The 19565-nt window shown below is 36.7% G+C and overlaps 1 protein-coding gene across 1 annotated transcript in view; it reads right to left on the bottom strand.

Moving 5' to 3' along the window:
• Window positions 1-4625: 4625 nt before the first annotated feature.
• Window positions 4626-19565, bottom strand: part of LOC120069093 (RING/U-box superfamily protein) — a 59652-nt gene continuing 44712 nt past the window's right edge. Inside the window, exons 13-16 of the mRNA XM_090308653.1 lie at window positions 7488-7539; window positions 7077-7193; window positions 6125-6982; window positions 4626-5683 (exon numbers count right to left, since the gene is read on the bottom strand). Of these exons, the coding sequence (XP_090164779.1) occupies window positions 5021-5683; window positions 6125-6982; window positions 7077-7193; window positions 7488-7539 (1690 nt within the window). The 3' untranslated portion in view covers window positions 4626-5020. The remainder of the gene's footprint in view (window positions 5684-6124; window positions 6983-7076; window positions 7194-7487; window positions 7540-19565) is intronic.

The following is a 19565-nucleotide window of genomic DNA, read 5'->3' as shown; positions in this document are numbered from 1 at the left end:
AATCAACATCCTTTTCAAATGTGTCATCATCAGCAAACGAAGGAGGAAGAATACAACGAGTTCCAACTTACTTGAATGATTAGGTTACTAGAGAAGGACTTTCAGGCGATGACAACATTGAAGCTCACATGCCTCAGACTGATATAGATCCAGTCAAATTTGAGGAAGCATTAAAATGTCCTAAATGGAAGTTGACAATGGACGTTGAGATGGCCGTAATTGAGAAAAATGAATTGCCATTAGGGGCAAGGAAGTTTAGGGTGAAATGGATTTACAAAACAAAATTCAGTGAACATAGAGAGGTGGATAAATACAAAGCTAGGTTAGTGGCTAAGGATTATTCACAACGACAAGGAATTGATTATTCTGAAGTTTATGCACCATTTTCAAGAATGGATACAACCCGTATAACATTATCTTTGACAGCACAGAAAATGTGGAAAATTTTTCAACTTGTTGTAAAGTTTGCTTTTCTTCATAGAAAATTAAATGAAGATGTGTATGTAGAGTAACCAATGGGTCATGTGTAGAGAGGAAATGAGCATAAAGTATATAAGCTAAAAAAGGCATTGTATGGCCTAAAACAAGCTCCTAGAGCTTGGTTTAGTAGATTGGAAGCACACTTTGAGGAGAAGATTTTCTGAGATGCTACAGTGAACGAACATTGTTCATTAAATATATACAAGCGATGATGAAGATGAAGATTTTCTTATTGTGAGTGTTTATGTCGATGATTTAATATATACGAGCGTTGATGAAGATTTGATGAAGAAATTTAAAGAATCCATTTTGATTTGATATGTTAAATTTAGGGAGAATGAGATTTTTTTTGGGCATTGAAGTTTTGCATAAAAGAGATGGTATATATATTTGTAAAAAAAAATGCATTTTAAAAAGATTTGGAATGTAAAATAGCAATATTATGTGAAATCCCATTGTACCAGGTTCTAAGTTACATAGCGATGAAGGAGGGGATCTAGTTGATGAAACATATTTTAAGCAAATAGTTGGCAATCTCATATATCTAACTACTACTTGGCCAGACATGATGTTCATTGTCAGCTTAATCAGCCGTTTTATGTCGAAGCCTACAGAATTATACTTATAAGTAACTAAAAGAGTATTTCAGTACTTGAAAGAGACCATTAATTTTGGGATATTTTATGCACAAGATAAAGGTAAAGAAGTTCTTGCTTTCATTGATTCTAATTATGCTGGAGACATCGAAGATAGAAAAAGCACATATGGATATGTATTCTTAATGAACTCGGGAGCTATCTCATGGCCTTCTAAAAAGCAACCATTGGTTACTTTATCAATCATTGAGACCGAATTTGTAGCTACAACAGCATGTGCTTGCCAAGCTGTGTGGATGAAGAGAATTTTGGAAAAGCTAGAACTTAAGCAAGACGGATGTACAACAATTATGTGTGACAACAACTCTGAAATTAAACTCTCCAAAAATCCAACCATGTATGGGAGAAGCAAACATATAGGTATACGATCTCATTTTATTCAAGATTTAGTTAAACATGATGTGATCAAATTGAAATTTTGTGGGACTGAAGACCAAGTTGCTTATGTGATGACTAAGCCCCTGAAATTAGAAGTTTTTCAAAAACTTCAAAACTTGTTGGGAGTACATGAAATACTAAATGAACTCCACACTTGACAGTGTCTAGTTCAAGAGATAGATTGTTAAGTTATTTTGTTATTATGTTACTTTTATTCTGTCAGAACAAAATTCCTTTGGATTAGCAACTTAGGTATTTAGATTTTTTTTTCACCATTTCTTTAGTGGGTTAGTATTTTTCTTTTAGTTTGATTCTTTTGTATTGGCTATATAAGCCTCATTTTACTCTTTAATAAAACACAGAACATTCATCTAATTTGCTCAGAATTTTGCATTTATATTATGCAAAATATCTATAAACCAAACTTTTAGAAATTTAAAGATAAAAATATGAACGAGTTTTGCATACTTTAGTTTAAAAACTAAAGAGGCTAAAAATAAAAATAAAATCTTAAAGCACCTTCACTTTTTAAAAATATTTAAATTAAAACATTCATGTTTGATTACATACTTTTAAAGTGATTTTAATTGCATGTGTTGTTTGGTTACATTACATCTAAAAATGATTATATAAGTGTATAAGAGTAATACTTAGGTGCAGTTTATGATACACTCATCTCCGTACATAATTTTCAATTAAAAATATTTTTAAAAAAAAAAAAAAATTGTCACATGACAACTTGTGATTGGACACTTAAAAGAATTGCACAAAGATTTATGCAGCTCATGATACATCTAAATATTTTTCAATACATAAATTAGCACAATAATTTTCAGTTAATAACCTTAAAAAATCACTTTATGAATAATCAACTTTAAAGTGTTCTGAAAAATGTTTTTAAATGGATTTGTTTGAAAGTGAAAATTACTTTTAGCACTCCAAAATTACCTAAAAGTTAGGCCAAACATGCCGTAAAAATAAAAAAATAAGACCTTTAACTTTCTTTGCCAAATTCCTGAGATTGGAATGGCAAATTCAAACTGGTAATTTCCAAAATAATTTTGAGTAAACAAATCAAACAGGTAACTTGGAGACAGAGTTGACAGTTCATTTTGCACTGAGTTATTTTGTTTTTCATTGTATTATATTTCTATCACATGAAAATATTTGTTTACTTCCATTACTGGAAGGTTGGTATGTTAATTTTACTTTTTGTTTGAATGAACAATGCTAAAATGATGTGGATTTGAGAGAGTGGCATGATATGCTTGCATGAAGCCATGAAGGCATGAATGATGGAGTAAGTAGAAGTTAAATAAATTATCAACTTCAAGAGCACAATTGAAAAGTCGTAAAACTTATAAATTAAATAGATGTGATAATCAAAATTTAGAGACTAGATATGAAAATCAAATCTAATTAACAAAGAATACACAAATATTAAATTTCAAAAAACTTCCAAACTTTAGGCTCCATTTGAAATTGCTCTAGTTTTAAAAATAATTGTTGGTAACTGTACTTTTAAAAAAAAAATCAACTATTATAAAAAAACAAATTGGCATTTGGTAAATTTCAATTTTAAACATAAAAAAACAGATGACAACGTTTGACAAGTACAAATAAGATTTGCTCTAGTTTAGCTATAATGATCGAACCGGACATTATTTAATTATTTAATTATTATTTTTTGATATATTAAATTGTTATGAGTTATTTATTTAGAATTTTGTATTTTAAATTACCAATTATATTTTACCTAAAAAAAGTACAAACTACATCTTGCCATTTTCTTATATTATATGAAAAAAATTAAAAATAATTGTTGTATAAAATAATTGTAATGAACAAATTTTATTTGAATTTAAGTAAAAAAAAAGAGTGAAATCCATAGGAAAAGAGAAATATTATAGGAAAAAATCATTTATTGTTAAAAAGTGTCAAATTATTCGGAAATCTAAAAGAGAAAGCTAGTTTTAAGCCGATTTTGAAAACCATAAGATTTAAAAACCAATTTTATATAAATTTTTAAAAAATGTAAATTACCAAACGGGTAAAACAGATTAAATAGATTTTTGACACAACTAACTCAATGTTAAACGCAACTTTAGCCTATTTGATGACAATTAGAAGATGATTTAGAGTATTATCTTTAGACCCAAATATGAATTCTATTTTATGATTTTAAATTTACAAAGTTGAAACAAATGTGTTTGGTAAATTTGCCTTTTAAAAATTGTTTCTAGATGCTGTATTCTAAATAGTGAAAACTCTGGTAAGAACAATTTTATATTTTAAACATATCCTCATTTTGAATATGTTAAGAAGATAAAAACTTTGACAAATATAGGTTTTCACATTTTTATGACATCATGGTCATTGACACAATTTTATATCAATTGAATTAAATTTAATTTTCCTATTACATATGTTCATATATTAATTAATAATAGTTTATATTTAACATAAAATTTAGTTGGTAATAAATATATTATCAATTACATTGTGAACAATTATTTAAATTTGAATCTAATTTCTAAACATGCTACATACATTTAAACTTAAAAACATTAAATACAATTATATTTTCATTGATTTTCTAGTTCTCAAATTTCTATTTTTAGAACACTAACGAATAACCCTTAATATCTAGTGGCTTAAAAAAGCACAGCTAAATCCTTTAAATATCTTGTAAAATATTGTAAGTTATGATATTTAGTTTTGTAGGTACAATTTTATATTATATATTGAGTTGAAGATTCGAACCGCAATTTTTTTTTGTTGAAGTTATGTTTGAATCTCCCACCCCACGGTTGATCTCTAAATAAATAATAATAATAAACAAATATGTCCAATCTCATCATGGTTTCTATTCAAATTGGTCAAAAATGCAGGTAAACATCAAGAAAAGAAAGAAAACAACGATATCTAACAAATAGATGGTTTTCATTCTTTAAAAATGTACAGCCTATAGATAGTTAAAAGAGGCAAACTAATCTCAACAGAGACTAGGAAGCAAAATGAATATGGGTCCGGTAGATTACAATTTTAAGTTTATAATGGTGTTAGAAAAACATAGATTACCAGCAGCTTCCAAGATAGCGGGATTAGAAATTTCAACTAAACCTTCTAGTTAGAGATCAGAGTTCTATATTTTTCATTGTGCAACTATTCATGCAAAGCGTCTCCATGACCCAATTTCCCTGTTAAAAATTTCTTTCACGGATTCAGAGCTAAAATTTGTTTGCAACGATGCGGGGGGAAACTTAACAAACCTATTTGAAGTTCACCACACAGGACAGGTTGTATAAAACAAGGGTACCTACTAGCTAATTACAAGGAAAACTTTACAACTGACCTGCAGTGGACAAAATTTGGCATGGTATAATGAATAAATACCTCAGGTAGAAGTTTTTTACTAACTTGATAAAAGGAGCCATAGGAAACGGAAGAGCACCTGTACATCCAGTCAATGTTTGTAAGAGCAAGAAATTCTTCAACATGTAATATTATGTTCTTGGAACGTGTGTATCCAATCCATTGGACCTTTGGGCCTGCGTGGATGGAGTATTGGGTTGAGTAGGTGTCAAATGAGATGGCGGTCGAGCAGACTGTGCAGCTTGAGTTGGCTGAATAATTACACCATAAGTATCAGAATAAGCTCGACCGGAAATACTGCCACGCATTCGACCTGCGGGCTGCCAGTTCTGTTCTGCTGACAGATCTACCGAACCCGCAGCCATGGCAACAGACTGAGACATTCCTCCAACATTTCTCAGCTCCCCAGCTGGTCTCCTAAGCCCATCAGGAGTAGTTTGGAGAGAATGGGGGGATCTGGAAGTTTGATTTTGAAATGACATGCCTGAAGATTGTCTCATCATCTCAGCTCGCTGGGAAGCAGCCATCATTCTTGCATGTTGACTATTAGGTGTTACTGCTGTATAAGCAGATCCACCATATCCACCTCCTACTTGACTCATAGGTCTTGAGAATGGCAAAGATGGACGGACAATGCTTGAGTTCTGATTCCGGAGGTGGGACATCCTCAAATTGAGAGCTTGCTGAAGGTGAGAATTTTGGAAATCTGTTAATAGCCCCGTGGATGACCTTAGACCAGTCGATGCTTGAACAGATTGAACAGAAGTGAAAGAACGATCTTGAGGATCGCGGTTCTGTCAGTTTAAGTAGAAAATTAAAGGTTAATGTACATAGTAAAATAATAGAGTATGCATATAATATCATCTCGAAGATCTGTAGAACACAAATGATGAATGAAAAACAAAAAGTGGGCCCTCTCCGTAGGCCATTGATCAAATAATTTCAATCAATTGCCCTGAACTATAAAAGTAAACTGATATTCCCAAGGAGTTGGTCCAATGAGAAAGGCCTAATACTTTAAAAATGTGTTGCTTTTCATGTAATTCTTGAGGTCACTCAATGAGGAAAACAAATATTTCATCCTAAATCGTGTTAGAAAACTTATGTTCACCTGGCACAGATCTCCAAGATTTAAACGTAATAAAAGTAAACACATCCAAGAGTCGCGTTCATTGGAAAGAAAAACATCAAATAGATTACCACACGAAGACCATGGAAACAAAATAAAATAGTACCTGCATGGTTTGTGGGTGGTGAAATGAAGCTAGGTTTGTTGCATGATGTGAATCTCCATGATGTCTCGAAAATTGTTGTCTCCTTTCTAAATCACGAGATACCGTATTTAAACCATCTCTGATATTCGGAATGCTTTGTCCAACTTGAGGAGCAGAGGAAATGATTGGAGTTCTTGAACTAAACTGCTGGCCTGCTGCTTGGGACTGAGCAGGAAGGGCTTGAACTGCAATTGGCGTCCTGCTTACAGGTCTTGATATTGATGTTATCCTCCCATACTGATTATTTTCATTTGAATTCGAAACTTGAATCTGCAAATTATTTTGATCGAAGAATGCAGGAGATGAAAAGTTGGCATGCGCTGGAACCCCCACACCATGATTAAGAACAGGTGGGACAACATCAGTCAAGACTGTAGATTGCATAACACCAGCAAAACCAGGTGGATGCGTGCTATTACCCATTGGAGCATCTGGCCCAGAACTTGAGGTCAAAATCCCATCGGTAACTATTCCAGACCAAAAGTCATCATCCAAGACAGCAGCAAGATTTTGATTCAAGCTATTCATGTTCATTCCAGATGATATATCTACACTCGAAGAAACCGGTTGGTTTTTATTACTAAGACAAGGTTTCATGTCTTCAGTCTCCAAATTGCAGATGTCCATATCATCATCAACCTCAGTAAGATCTAACACATCAGGAGGGGCAGTAGACTCTTCTTGTGCCCTTTCGTTCTGATGGGTAAGAGCATCATCCAATGGCCGACCATCCCCATAATCATTTTCAAGGATGGCCTTCCATGATCCATCTGCCGAGATAATCACTTCAGTAACGTTCTCACCCACTTCTCTAATGACCTAACGGAAATACAATGGATTAATTGAATGGAATAAAGCAACAAAAATTTGCAAATACACAATAAAATTAGAAAAGGCCGATCACTGCACTTGCCTTCAACATATTTTGATCAACACGAATATCCAAAAAGCAAATATACTGATTACAATGTGGACAGCGCCAGGATGGTCGTCTTGAATTTATGTCAATGAAGTTGCCGAAATCAAAGCACTGCAGCAGACACAAAGAAGACACTGATATTAAACCTAAAGAAAACTTACTAAGATGTCATATAACATACAGTAAATTTATATGAACTACAAGACTGTCTAACTATATATAAAAATAAATAAATAAGAGTACACATGTCAAGGGCCAAGGCGCATGCTACAGTTGCCTTGGCACAAAATATTGGTGCCCCGTTTTCTTGACAGAAAAGATAAGTATCTGAAAAAGATTTGTAATGATCATGCTAGATTCGAGGTACATCAACACCTTTCAGATGCCATGACTGGGAATGCTCACCTGAAGATGTTTACAAGAACGACCTTTCACAGGAACCTTGATTCGGGTATAGCTGTTTTATATTGAGGACAGGATGAAACAATCACCAAGTCAATAATTGAGTAACATAAAAACTGAAAATTATCATAAACTTCATCTGGTGTTTGACATGTGTAAGAGAGAAGTGGCTTATATATAAATGTATGTATATATTCAAGTAACAAGAAACTAGTACTTTGTCATACATAAGATATGATAGCGTCTGAGACCTCGTCCTTTTTATTTTTTTTATAAGAAACAGATAAATGCATTAAACCAAGAAAGAAAGGAACAGCCTAAGGGTGGGGGTTGAGGAAACCCCCCACAAAAATGAAATCAAACAAGAAGAGCCCTCCAATTGTTTAAAATCATAAGGAGGCTATAATTACAAAAGAATTTGGTGTACACAAGAGGCCGTGTTCTGAACCTGGCCCAAAAAGAATCAAAAGAGGTAAACTTATCATCAAACAACCTACTCCGCTCCTCCTTATAACCAATCTAAGATTTGAATTTCCCTTGAGTTGATGGATGGGGGGAAATTGGTTGATGTGGAGAAGAAAAAAAAACATGCAAGCAGTAAACAAATTCAATACTGATGATCCAAGTGGATGCCTTACTGTTAAAGAAAACATGTACTAGTTATGACAGATTCTCCCAACCAGGCCTAGGGAATCGCATATTCATCAAGTCCTTGGTCTCTACTTTCCGAAACTCAGTTCTATTCTTAGTTCTATGCCTGTGTAAATGGAAATGCCCATTTTCAAATTATATGCTATCAGATCTTTTGGCCAAAAGGAGGTTATTTTGCAATCCACCTTTGGCTTCGGGGTCTGCCCCTCTTTTATATATTTCATTCATCAATGAAATATCTTTTTCTTTTTAAAAGAAAAGAAAATCAAATAATGAACTAGTAAATCAAATCATGTAATTTATTAAAATCAGATTGTATATCATGGTAAATTAAGGTCATAAAATATATTTAACTTTCATTTTGAATTATTTATCCACCATAAGGTTCAAATTTAATCTGATTAACATTTTAAGTCATATATCAATTAATATTACACAATCATTCCCACATGTAGTCGAGGTGTTAAATTCTTTTTTTAATAGATTATGATGGTTCCTTTCATTTGGTTCATAATTTAGATTTTTTAGCTATATATATATATATATTAGTGATATATAATTTAATTTACCTCTACTCATTAGCTTAAGTTTTTGGGTCAATTGGTGATTTAACATGGTATCAGAACAGATGGTCCAAGGAGGTCTTGTATTCAAGCCCTTGCATTGTTCTTGTAAACATCTTAACTCAGTTTAATACAAAGATCGCACACTAGCCGCTCGTGTCCATGCAAATCTCACGCTCACCGTTTGCTATTGCTTCCAAATCGACAGCCGCACGTCCTCCCGAGCCAGTCTCGCACCAGTCAGCCGCCAATCCTTCCGCCGGCACAGTACCTGGCCGTGTAGCTTCGAGCAGCAATGCCAAGGTGTTTGGGCAGTACCCGGTTGAATCTTCTGAGCGGTTTTTTGGTTCCTTCCAGCAACAAGGGTCTATCCCAAACGTGTATCCGGTTCAGCCTCGGTATCGAGTGGGTGACTCTATGGGTGACAGTTCTATTCCCGGTTCCTATGAAAAGAAACAGTCAAGATCAGAGACCCATGGGGAACTCCAACAGCAATTGGCAAGCCTTCAACAACAAATGGCAGTTCTTGGTTCAAAACTGAAGGGCCATGAGTCTTCCAGTCTTCCAATCTATTCAGAAAACCCGATAACAGTGTTCCCTACTCTACCTACTGCTAATTTGTTAACTAGTACTTTGGGAAACTCTGCAGGAATGATCATAGGTGAGAAGTTGAATGGCCAAAACTACTTCTCTTGGTCTCAAACGATTAAAATGGTCCTTGAAGGGCGCCATAGATTTGGGTACTTAACTAGAGAAATACTGCAACCGAGCCCTGGAGATCCCCAAGAGCGGGTCTGGAAGACAGAAGATTCTTTACTTCGGTCAATGCTGATAAGCAGCATGGACCTCAAATTGGGAAACTCCTGTTATATTCAGCCACTGCACGGGATATCTGGGATGCGGTCCGTAGGTTATATTCTAGAAGACAGAATGCATCTCGCCTATATACTTTACGTAAACAGGTTCATGAGTGCAAGCAAGGGAGCATGGATGTAACATCCTATTTCAACAAAATGTCTTTGTTATGCAAGAAATGGATCTATGTCAGGAGATCATCTGGAACTGCCCGCATGACGGTATTCAGTACTCAGAAGATAGAAGAGGTTGATCGTGTGTATGATTTTCTTGCAGGATTGCACCCCAAATTTGATACGGTTCGGAGTCAAATACTAGGGTAGAAACCAATACCGTCCCTCATAGAGGTCTGTTCAGAGGTTCGATTGGAAGAGGATAGATCGAGTGCAATGAATGAGTCTGGGGTTACCACTGTAGAGTCAGCTGCCTTCACCCTTTGGATCTGATGGTGACAAACAAAATAGCAAAACACCCCCAGTATGTGAGCATTGCAAAAAACAGTGGCACACGAATGATCAGTGTTGGAAATTGCATGGCCGACCTCCCAATGGTAAACGTCGCCCCCCAAATGACAAGTCAAAATCTAGGCGTGCTATGATGAGTGAATCAGTTGAGGGGGCCACACAACCTCAGGTACAACCTCAGACACAATCTCCAGTAACCAACCCAGGTGATTCAGGTACCATAGGGATCGGAACAGTTGCTCAATCAGTTAACCCTCAATCTTTTAGTTTCCTCGTTGAAGGGAATGAGTTATGGATTCTGGATTCAGGAGCGACCAATCACTTGACTGGCTCATTGGATCGATTCCTCTCGTATTATTCGAGTGCTGGAAATGAGAGGATTTTTCGTATTGCGGATGGGTCCTTCGTTCATGTTGCTGGAAAATGCAGATTGTCACCATTTCAGGAATTAGTTCTACAAAATGTCCTAGTCCTACATATGCCAAAAATTTCTTACAATTTGTTATCAATAAGTAAAATAACAAAATATTTGAATTGTAGAGTTTTCTTCTCACCAAATACTGCTTTGTTTCAGGACTTGAGCTCGGGGAAGACGATTGGCACTGCCCGATATGACAGGGGCCTCTATTTCCTTTCTAAAGATGCTTCCTCCAGGAATTTGTTTAGGACTAGTTTTTTATCTTCATTTACTATGTCTGAAAAAGATTATTTGTTGTGGCATTTTCGTCTTGGACATCCAAGTTTTCAATATATGAGATATTTGTTTCCCCATTTATTCCATAATGTGAATATTTCTTCTTTGTCTTGTGATGTCTGTATACGTATTAAACAGCCTCGTGTTTCTTTTGTCTCTCAGCCTTATAAACCTACCCAGCCTTTCCACTTGATCCACAGTGATGTTTGGGATCCTTCAAACGTCTCTACCCTGTCTGGTAAACGATGGTTTGTCACTTTCATCGATGATCATACCCGACTTACATGGGCATACCTCCTTGCCGATAAATCCGAGGTCCTGTCTACCTTCCAACAATTCTATACCACCATCTTAACTCAGTTTAATACGAAGATTGTCATTCTTCGAAGTGACAATGGGCGTGAGTTTGTCAATCACACCCTTCGGGAATTCCTAACGTCAAAAGGGATCATCCATCAAAACTCTTGTGCTTATACTCCACAAAAAAACGGGGTGGTTGAACAAAAAAATCGCCATCTTATTGAAGTTGCTAGTTCCTTGATAATCCCTACGTCTCTCCCATCATAGCTATGAGGAGACACAGTCCTCACTGCAGCCAATCTCATTGATAGGATACCTTCACGTGTTCTAAAGTTCCAAACACCCCTTGAGTGCTTTAAAGAATCCTGCCAGTCTACGCGTCTTATTCCTGAAGTTTCTCTGCTTGTGTTTAGGTGTCCAACTTTTGTTCACACTCATGGCCCTCACCGAACTAAGTTTGCCCCACGTGCTCAAAAGTGTGTGTTTATCGGGTATCCCCTTCATCAGCGAGGATAAATGTTTTCACCCACCTTCCAGAAAGTACTTTGTCACTATGGATGTCACATTCCTTGAAGATGAACCATTCTTTCCCGTTAGTCGTCTTCAGAGGGAGACCACGAGTGAAGAGACTAACAGTTCCACATACTCCGTACCTATTAGCTTCAATCTTGAGACTAGTTCTACTATTCCTGAACCCATTCCTGAATCCAGCCTACCTAGTCCCGAACCTGTCACTGATATTCCAGTGTCTATCCTCCCCACTAGACAAATGCCCTGGATAACATACTATAGGAAGAATCTCAGAAAGGAAACCCAGGAAATTCTTGTTGTTCCATCGGAAAGTGTCCAAGCATCGGAACCAGCTCAGGTTCAAGATCCTGCTATTTTAAAGAAGATTCTTGAAGAGAAACCTGGGTGCATAGAAGGTGGTGAGACAGACTCAGAGAAGGCTGAAATTACAGGAGGTAATGAAGTGCTGGAAGACTCTCAGGAAGGTAAAAAATTGCCTCAAAAGTTTGTGGAGAGAGGCCGACAAAGACTGGCAATTATGATACCACTCTTGATATGCCAATCGCTCTAAAGGAACCAGGTCATGTACAAAGTACCCTATGCACAGTTTTCTGACCTACAATAACTTGTCTCCTGTTTTTAAGGCTTTCACTACTCAACTGGATGCCCTAGCAATACCTACCAATGTGCATGCAGCCATGGAGGCTCCCGAGTGGAGAGCAACACTAATGGAAGCAATGAGAGCTCTCAAGGCGAACCAAACTTGGGATTTAGTGACTTTCCCTAGAGGTCACAAGACAGTTGGCTGCAAATAGGTGTTCATGGTGAAGTATAAGTCTAACGGAACGCTCAAAAGATATAAGGCCTAGTTAGTTGCTAAAGGGTTTACTCAAACGTATGGGATTGATTATTCAGTAACTTTTTCTCCAGTGGCTAAGCTCAACACGATCCGAGTTCTTCTGTCTGTTACAGTGAATAAGGATTGACCTCTACATCAACTGGATGATAAAAATGTCTTCCTTAATGGTGAGTTAGAAGAAGAGGTTTACATGAGTCCCCCTCCAGGTTTCGAAGCTAAATTTGGAAACCATGTCTGCAGACTCAGAAAGTCCTTATATGGGTTGAAACAGTCTCCGAGAGCGTGGTTTGATAGGTTCACAGTGTTTGTTAAATTCCAAAGGTTTGTTCATGGGCATTCTGATCATACATTGTTCACCAAAAGATCACTTTCAGGGAAGATTGCTGTTTTGGTAGTGTATGTCGATGATAACATTTTATCAGGGGATGATACGATAGAAATTGTTAAACTAAAATAGAGGATAGCAGGCGAATTTAAGATCAAAGATCTTGGTAGTTTGAGGTATTTTCTCGGGATGGAAATGGCAAGATCGAAAGCAAGAATATCAGTGTCTAAACGGAAGTACACTCTGGACCTGTTAAAGGAAACAGGAATGACTAGATGCAAACCCATTGACACTCCTATTGAGGTTAATGGCAAACTGAAAAACATTACGGAAAGAGTGCCTATAAATAAGGAGAGGTATCAACACCTTGTAGGAAAACTGATTTATCTGTCTCATAGTAGGCCCAACATCTCCTATGCTGTAAGTGTGGTAAGCCAGTTCATGCAGAATCCGTATGAGGAACACATGGAAGTAGTGACTTGAATTTTGAGATATCTGAAGCCTACTCCAGGGAAGAGCTTGGTTTTTAGAAAATATGACATACGGAGCATCGAAGCATATACTGACTCAGATTGGGCAGGTTCAATGATAGATAGAAAGTCAACCTCGGGATATTGTACTTTTGTATGGGAAAATTTAGTGACCTGGCGGAGTAAAAAACAAGGTGTAGTTGCCAGAAGCAGTGTTGAGGCAGAGTATAGAGCTATGAGCCAGGGAGTGTGTGAAGAAATATGGTTACATAAAGTTTTGGCTGATCTTCACCAAGACAATCTGGGTCCCATGAAGCTGTATTGTGATAATAAGGTTGTCATCAGTATTGCCAACAATCCAATACAACATGATACAACCAAGCATGTTGAAATTGACAGACACTTTATTAAAGAGAAGTTAGACCACGGGGTTATCTATATTCCCTATGTTCCTTCAGTCCAACAGGTTGCAAATGTTCTTACCAAAGGATTACCGAGACAAACGTTTGAAGCTTGTGTTAGCAAGTTGGGTCTTGCTAATATCTACACCACAACTTGAGGGGGAGTGTTGAAATATGGTGCATTAGCCCTAGGGGCATATTTTTCTTTTCCTTTATGCCTACTAAAATTAAGGTTTCCCTCATTCTATTTAATCTGAGTTTGGGGTCTCTTGTATGTATGACATTAAAATAATAAAAACTTCTCTATCGTGGTTTTTTCTCCCTGAATTAGGGTTTTCCACGTAAACCTTGTGTTACTTCTTTTCCCTTTCACTTTCAATAAACAGAAATGGAGAAAACAAAAGAACACGGAACACACTCCCAGGGCTGGTACTCTCTCGCAGCTTATGTGTTAGGGACGATGGAAATGTAGATCATTTGTTTCTTCGGTGTCCTTTCTCCTTGAGGGAGTGGAACCTTTTGCTCAAAGCCGTTGGTTTAGCTATATGTTTATCCAAATTTTTATTGGAGTGGCTTACTGAAAGCTTTAAACGGGTGGAATCTCAGTGGTAAAGCAAAGGTGTCATGGAGATGTTCAGCTCAGGCTATGTTGGAGGGCAAAAAAAAAAACACTATTCAATTACAAAATGAAAAGCTCTATCTCACATAGTAGAGAATTCCCTTTAAGCTTAGTACTCACTCCCACGCTCCATCTGCATGTCACCTTCCACTAACTAACGGTAGTGGCAATTTCCCTTTGAACCCCTCCTATAGTATGTATCCACAATTGGAGGCCTCACAACCTTACATGACTATTTCAACTACCCCTTTCCATTTATCCTACCGGTACGCAGTACCTTATCCCATGATGTAGTAGGATTAGGGTAAATTAGAATATCTTAGTCAAATTCTTAATAGATTAGGATTAGGATTAATTTCCATGATTGATTAGGATTAGTATTAGTTTCTTTTATTAATTAGGATTATGATTAGTTTGCTTTCCAATTCACTGTAAATAGAGGGACTGTCTTCTTGTATTGATAACTTTTGATTGATAATAAAGGCTAATTTTATTATTGGAAAATTTCCTCTTTTCGTCCTTTAGGCTATATCAATTTGATATCAGAGCCATGCTCCAAACTTAGTCATGTTGATAGAATCCTCAGATGTCGAATAAAGATGTAGTGGAGCCTCAGAAGTAGTCATGGTGTGATCTGTGGTTGAACTCTATCGGATAGGCAGTGTGCTCGAGTAAAAAGGAGTTAGCCTAGAGAAGAGTTAAGACAGATAGATGACTATTTAAGAGGAGGCTCGATGGTTGACTATTTAAGAGGAGGTAGACCGAGGGGAGGATTGTCAAGAATGCGACTCATTGACTAAATAATGGAATGGTCATGGATATATAAGTGAGAACGACTATCTACATTGGTACAAGGCCTTATGGTGTGGTACCAAAAAGCAATGCTATGAAGATTATGTCCAAAGTGGACAATATCATATCATTGTGGAGATAGGTGGAAGTTTTGATGTTCTTATCAAGTGGTACAAGAGCAACTTAAGTCTTATCAAAGGCTTTATTATCAATCAAAAGTTTTTTTTTTTTCAAAAGGAAACAAGTCTCTTCATTAATAAGATTAAATAAGATTGAATGAGACTAATGCTCAAAATACAAGAGAGTTATACAAAGAGCACAAAGCATAAGGCCTATGGATCAGGAGGCCCACTCAGGCATCTCAACTAGGTTGACAATCCCTTAGCGCCCTCATCATTTCCTACAAACTAATCTCAATATGAAATGGTCCGAGGTTAAAACACAACCCTTACAAAGAAGGAACAAAGAAACAAGGATGACAGCATTAAGGCGAAAACAATATAAAATACCACAAAATACCATAAACAGAGCAACGAAAGTGCGACTTAAACCGATACAAGAAGCAAATATTATGCTGGCAAAGTTACGCTCGCCAATTTAAGCAAAATTCTTGAATGGTATAGTGTTAGGATCCCTCCTAACAAGAATAAACTCAAGAACAATTCAATATAGAAATATATTGGAAAATGAACCAGATAACTCCTAGCCTTTCGAGAGGGCTAGACTCTCCTAAAATCACTAATTAGGAAATCCTACTAAATTCTTCACACTTCCCTCCAACCTCTTTCCTTCTATTTTTATTTTTTTTTTTTTGAACAAAAACAAGCCACTTCATTAAGATAATGAAAGCTGATACAAGTGAAAGAAAGGAAACAAATGTTAAAGCAAAACTCTAAAACATAACATAACAAGGATCAGCAAGTGCACCAAGACATCTCATCAACTAGGTTGACACCTCCATAGCACTCTCATCATCTCCTAACTCTTAAAGCAACGAGGCTTAAACTTAGAACTAAGCTGAAAGAAATCATGCCTGATACATAGGCTTACATCAGATGCGGAACTGAAAGATAAACTTAAAGCCAAAAACTAAGCTATTACAAAATCATGAAAGCGGGATAATGAAGGCATTCCAATTGAGATTGATGTCTTGAATGGAGAAATCTTTAAATTCTTTTGCAAGGGAGCACCAAGAAGAGGTGTTGAGATGAGCGATATCAAATTTGAGGGGGCTAAGAGATACTTTATCATGAAACACTCTTTGATTCCTTTCAAACCCTTTCCTTCTATTTAAAATTCCTAACAAATGTCATATCTAATTACTCATATGTCCCTTTTAATCGCCCTACTAATATTCCACTAATTATCCCAATATATTCCTAACTAGAGGCCTTACATGTAGCCTTCAAATTGCTTGGACATGGAGCATCACGAAGAGGCATTCCTACGAGCAAATTCAAACTGATCCATCCAGCCAAAGGGTTGATCATGAAACACCCTTTGATTTCTTTCAAAACACAACTCAAACAGCAATGCCTTGACTGCGTTGATCCAGATCAATCAAATTTCTATTGAAATGTGGTCTTATAAAGAGCTGTTGCACATTTCCTCTAAAATAATTACTAATCACCCCTGAAATGTTGAAGATAGTGAATAATTTCCACCAGCAGTTTACGGAATATGGGCAAGTGGAGAAGAGATATTGTAGATCTTCTCTGTGCTGTTTACACAAAGGGCAAATGGAGGGGGATAAACAACTAGAAGGCAACTTATGTTGCATTATTTAGGAAACATTTAGGTGACCAAAAACCATTATCCACATGCGAATGTTGATACACATTGGGCAATTGGACTTCCATAACGCTTAATAAGACAACTTGTCCAAAGGGGAAGAGGGAGATAAATGTGCCAAGAGAGATTTTACTGAAAAAATTCCACTTCCTTCTAATGACCACGATCTTCTATCAAAGGCTTCTATCACTTTCCTAGCTGAAATTTTGCAAGCAATCCCTGATACTCAAAAATTTCCTCCTCCTTAAGCAGGTGATTGACCAAGAAGCCAAAGAACTTCCCAATAATCAGCTACCGATCCTTTTAGAAGTCAAGCTACTTTATAGAGTCTTGGGTACCAAATATTAAAAGGGACCACACCTTCCCATGTATCTAACCAAAAAGCAATCGGATTGCCATTTCCAAGTTTAAATGTAGCCAAAACATCCATCTTCTGCCAAGTTCTAGAGATACTTATCCAAGGACTTCTCAAGCTTCTTCCAACTTTACCCGCATGCCAATTGAAGGAGTCTTTACCATGGATGCTTCTAACTACCTGACACCCTAGTGAATTTTCTTCTTCAATTTATCTCCAACCCCACTTGGCTAAGAGAGCCAAGTTCTTTGCCTTAAAGCCCCCCCAAACCGAGGCCTCCATCAGCTTGAGACCTTGTGACAAGATCCCACTTCACCAAATGGTTAATCTAGCTACCATTATGGCCTTCCCAAAAGAAATTACGTAATATTCTTTCCAAGGTCGATATGACAGTTTCTGGCATTAAGAAAGTTGACATGTAATAAGTGGGAAGGTTGGATAACACTGATTTACACAAGGTAGCTCTCCCTCCTCTAGATAGATTGAATCTCCTCCATTTGTCTAGTTTAGCATGAATTCTATCTACTAAAAGTTGAATCTCCTCCATTTGTCTAGTTTAGCGTACAGGTTGCCAAAAAGAAACCTGTTTAGGGCATCCCCCAATGGTAAACCAAGGTAAAGGAGAGGTAGATGATCAGCTTTGCAATTGAAACTTGCAGCATTGGGCAGTAACTCATTCTCATCCACATTCACAACACACAAGGCTGATTTTTTCCGGTTCACTTTCTGACTTGAACACCATTCAAACAAATTCAGTTTACTTTAGTTTTGCAAGCATATTACAGTAAATTTGCAAAATATCGATGTGTCGTATGCGAATTGAAGGACAAAAACATGCGTCTTCTCTTTTCCCACCACAAACCCTTCGAATAGTCCATTTTGATGAAGTTTATCCACAAAGAGCCCCCAAGACTTCGCTAACTAGAAGAAATAGGAAAGGCGAGAGGGGATCACCTTGCCTAATTCCCCTTGATGCAAAAATTCTTCCTCTCAGTCTACCGTTAATGAAAATTGAATATCTAGGGTTCTTGACACAACCCATTATCCACTTGATCCATTTCTGATCAAACTTTTTATTCAACAAAATCTTCTCTAAAAAGTCTCAATCTACGTGGTCAAAAGCTTTGTCAAGATCTAGTTTGAGAATAATCCTTTCTTCTTTTTAACTCAATACTCCATTACTTCATTAGCTATTAAAATTGGATCCAAGATTTGTCTCCCCTCTATAAAGACATTTTAGGTTGGAGCAATAATAGAAGGCATGACTTTTTTTAATCTTTCAGCAAGAACCTTGCAAGTTAAGTTAGTGAGGCCGATTGGCCGGAAATCCTTAACAGCAATGGCATTCTCCTTCTTTTGAGCTAAACAAATGAAGTTTTCCTAGATACATGCATTTAGTCTTCCATTCTTGTAGAAACCTTCAAATAAAGATTGGAAATTCTGCTTCACTAAATCCCAAAACTTTAGGAGAAATTCTACTGTGCAACCATCTGAAACTGGAGCTTTACTCTTACCAAGTGCCTTCAAAGCCGACTTAGTTTCTACCTCTGAAAATCTAGCTGTAAGAATAGCATTCTGGTTTGAGGTAATACATGGCCACTCAAAGTTCAATGGGATGTGACGAGATCCGGGCATTCGAGCGTATAAGTGCTCATAGAATCCCAAAATTAAACTTTCGGTCTCTCCAAATGATTTGGTTGGCACTCCTTGGTCATTCACCAATTCAGTAATTAAATTTCTTCTCTTTTTAGCTGCAAGAAACCAATGAAAAAAGCTGGTATTTTTGTCTCCCAACCTTATCCAATTTAGCTTGCTTTTTTTGCATTAAACTTAATTCCTCCCGTCTGTATAAAGACATCAATTCAGCCTTCAAAGATGTTCTAAAATCATTTTCAAGGTCAGAAAAGTGGACTGATTCAGCCAAGGCATCCCATTTTTCAATTTCTTTCAACTCCTCTTCCTTTCCTTTTTGCAACTCCCGGAAATCAGCAAACCAAGCTTTATTTGCAATTTTCACCTTTCTCATTTTAGCACTAAGAACAAAACCAGCCCACTCAATAGAATGACAACTTCTCCAAGCTCTTTCAATGGCTTGGAGCATTCCTTATTTAGCAACCAGCTATTGCAAATCAAATAGGGGAGGGACCCCAACGAAAAGAACCAGCTTCGAGTACAAGAGGGAAATGATCTGAAAATAAGCGAGCTTGCCGGTTGTCTCTAGTGTTTCAAACTCTTCATCCCAACCTTCAGTAAAGAAAAACCGATCAATTAGTGACCTTGCAATAGAGCTGCCTTCTCAGGACCAAGTAAACCTGCCATTGGAAAGAGGAATTTTCAATAGTTTAGCTTGATCAATAAAATTGTTAAACTTTCACATATCTTTGGTGATTCTTCCAATAGGAAAACGTTCATGAGCCCATCTAGTGATGTTG

This window comes from Benincasa hispida, chromosome 12, assembly GCF_027475165.1.
Source record: "Benincasa hispida cultivar pf3 chromosome 12, pf3_genome.v1.1, whole genome shotgun sequence".
In the NCBI taxonomy this organism is placed as follows: Eukaryota; Viridiplantae; Streptophyta; class Magnoliopsida; order Cucurbitales; family Cucurbitaceae; genus Benincasa; species Benincasa hispida.
The sequence above is the reverse complement of the archived record's forward strand: the minus strand, read 5'-3'. Positions and strand labels throughout refer to the sequence as shown.